Source organism: Bison bison, unplaced genomic scaffold (assembly GCF_000754665.1).
Source record: "Bison bison bison isolate TAMUID 2011002044 unplaced genomic scaffold, Bison_UMD1.0 scf7180017864304, whole genome shotgun sequence".
NCBI classification, from domain to species: Eukaryota; Metazoa; Chordata; class Mammalia; order Artiodactyla; family Bovidae; genus Bison; species Bison bison.
Genome location: NW_011494876.1, coordinates 13,736,817 through 13,737,455, shown reverse-complemented (window position 1 = coordinate 13,737,455; position 639 = coordinate 13,736,817). Strand labels below are relative to the sequence as shown.

The 639-nt window shown below is 70.6% G+C and overlaps 1 protein-coding gene across 1 annotated transcript in view; it reads left to right on the top strand.

Annotated features, from left to right (window-relative positions):
- Positions 1-639, top strand: part of STAB1 (stabilin 1) — a 26,300-nt gene that overhangs the window by 17,909 nt on the left and 7,752 nt on the right. The window contains exons 36-39 of the mRNA XM_010851938.1: positions 9-111; positions 228-323; positions 416-461; positions 556-632. Coding sequence (XP_010850240.1) covers positions 9-111; positions 228-323; positions 416-461; positions 556-632 — 322 coding nt within the window. The remainder of the gene's footprint in view (positions 1-8; positions 112-227; positions 324-415; positions 462-555; positions 633-639) is intronic.

The window sequence follows — 639 nt, the reverse complement described above, 5'->3', positions numbered from 1 at the left end:
GGGGCCAGGCCGGGCCCCGGGGCAGCGGGGAGTGCCGCTGCCACGAGGGCTTCCACGGGACGGCCTGTGAGATGTGCGAGCTGGGCCGCTACGGGCCCAACTGCACCGGAGGTGAACCCGGGGGGCGAGCAGGAGAGGTGGGGACGCCGGCCAGGGGCAGCGGGGATGGAGACCCCAGAGCAGGGCACCGGCTGATGCCTGTCCCCCCCACCCCGTCCTGCTCCCAGTGTGTGACTGCGCCCATGGGCTGTGCCAGGAGGGCCTCCGCGGGGACGGAAGCTGCGTCTGCAACGTGGGTTGGCAGGGCCTCCGCTGTGACCAGAGTGAGGAACAGCCCCACAGGGAGAGGGGCGAGCACTGGGGAGGTGGTTCCAGGGTCCGCATGGTCACAACCATCATCCTCCTACCCTCCCAGAAATCAGTGGCCCTCAGTGCCTGCAGAAGTGTGACCCCAATGCCAAGTGAGTGAGCTCGGCCCTGGGGCCAGTGGGCGGGGGTGCTGGGGCCAGGGCGGGGGACCGGCAGGCCCGCCTGAGCTATCGCTGTCCCCTCCAGCTGCGTGCAGGACTCGGCTGCAGCCCCTGTCTGCGTCTGTGCCGCGGGGTACTCGGGTGATGGCGTCTCCTGTTCAGGTCCAGC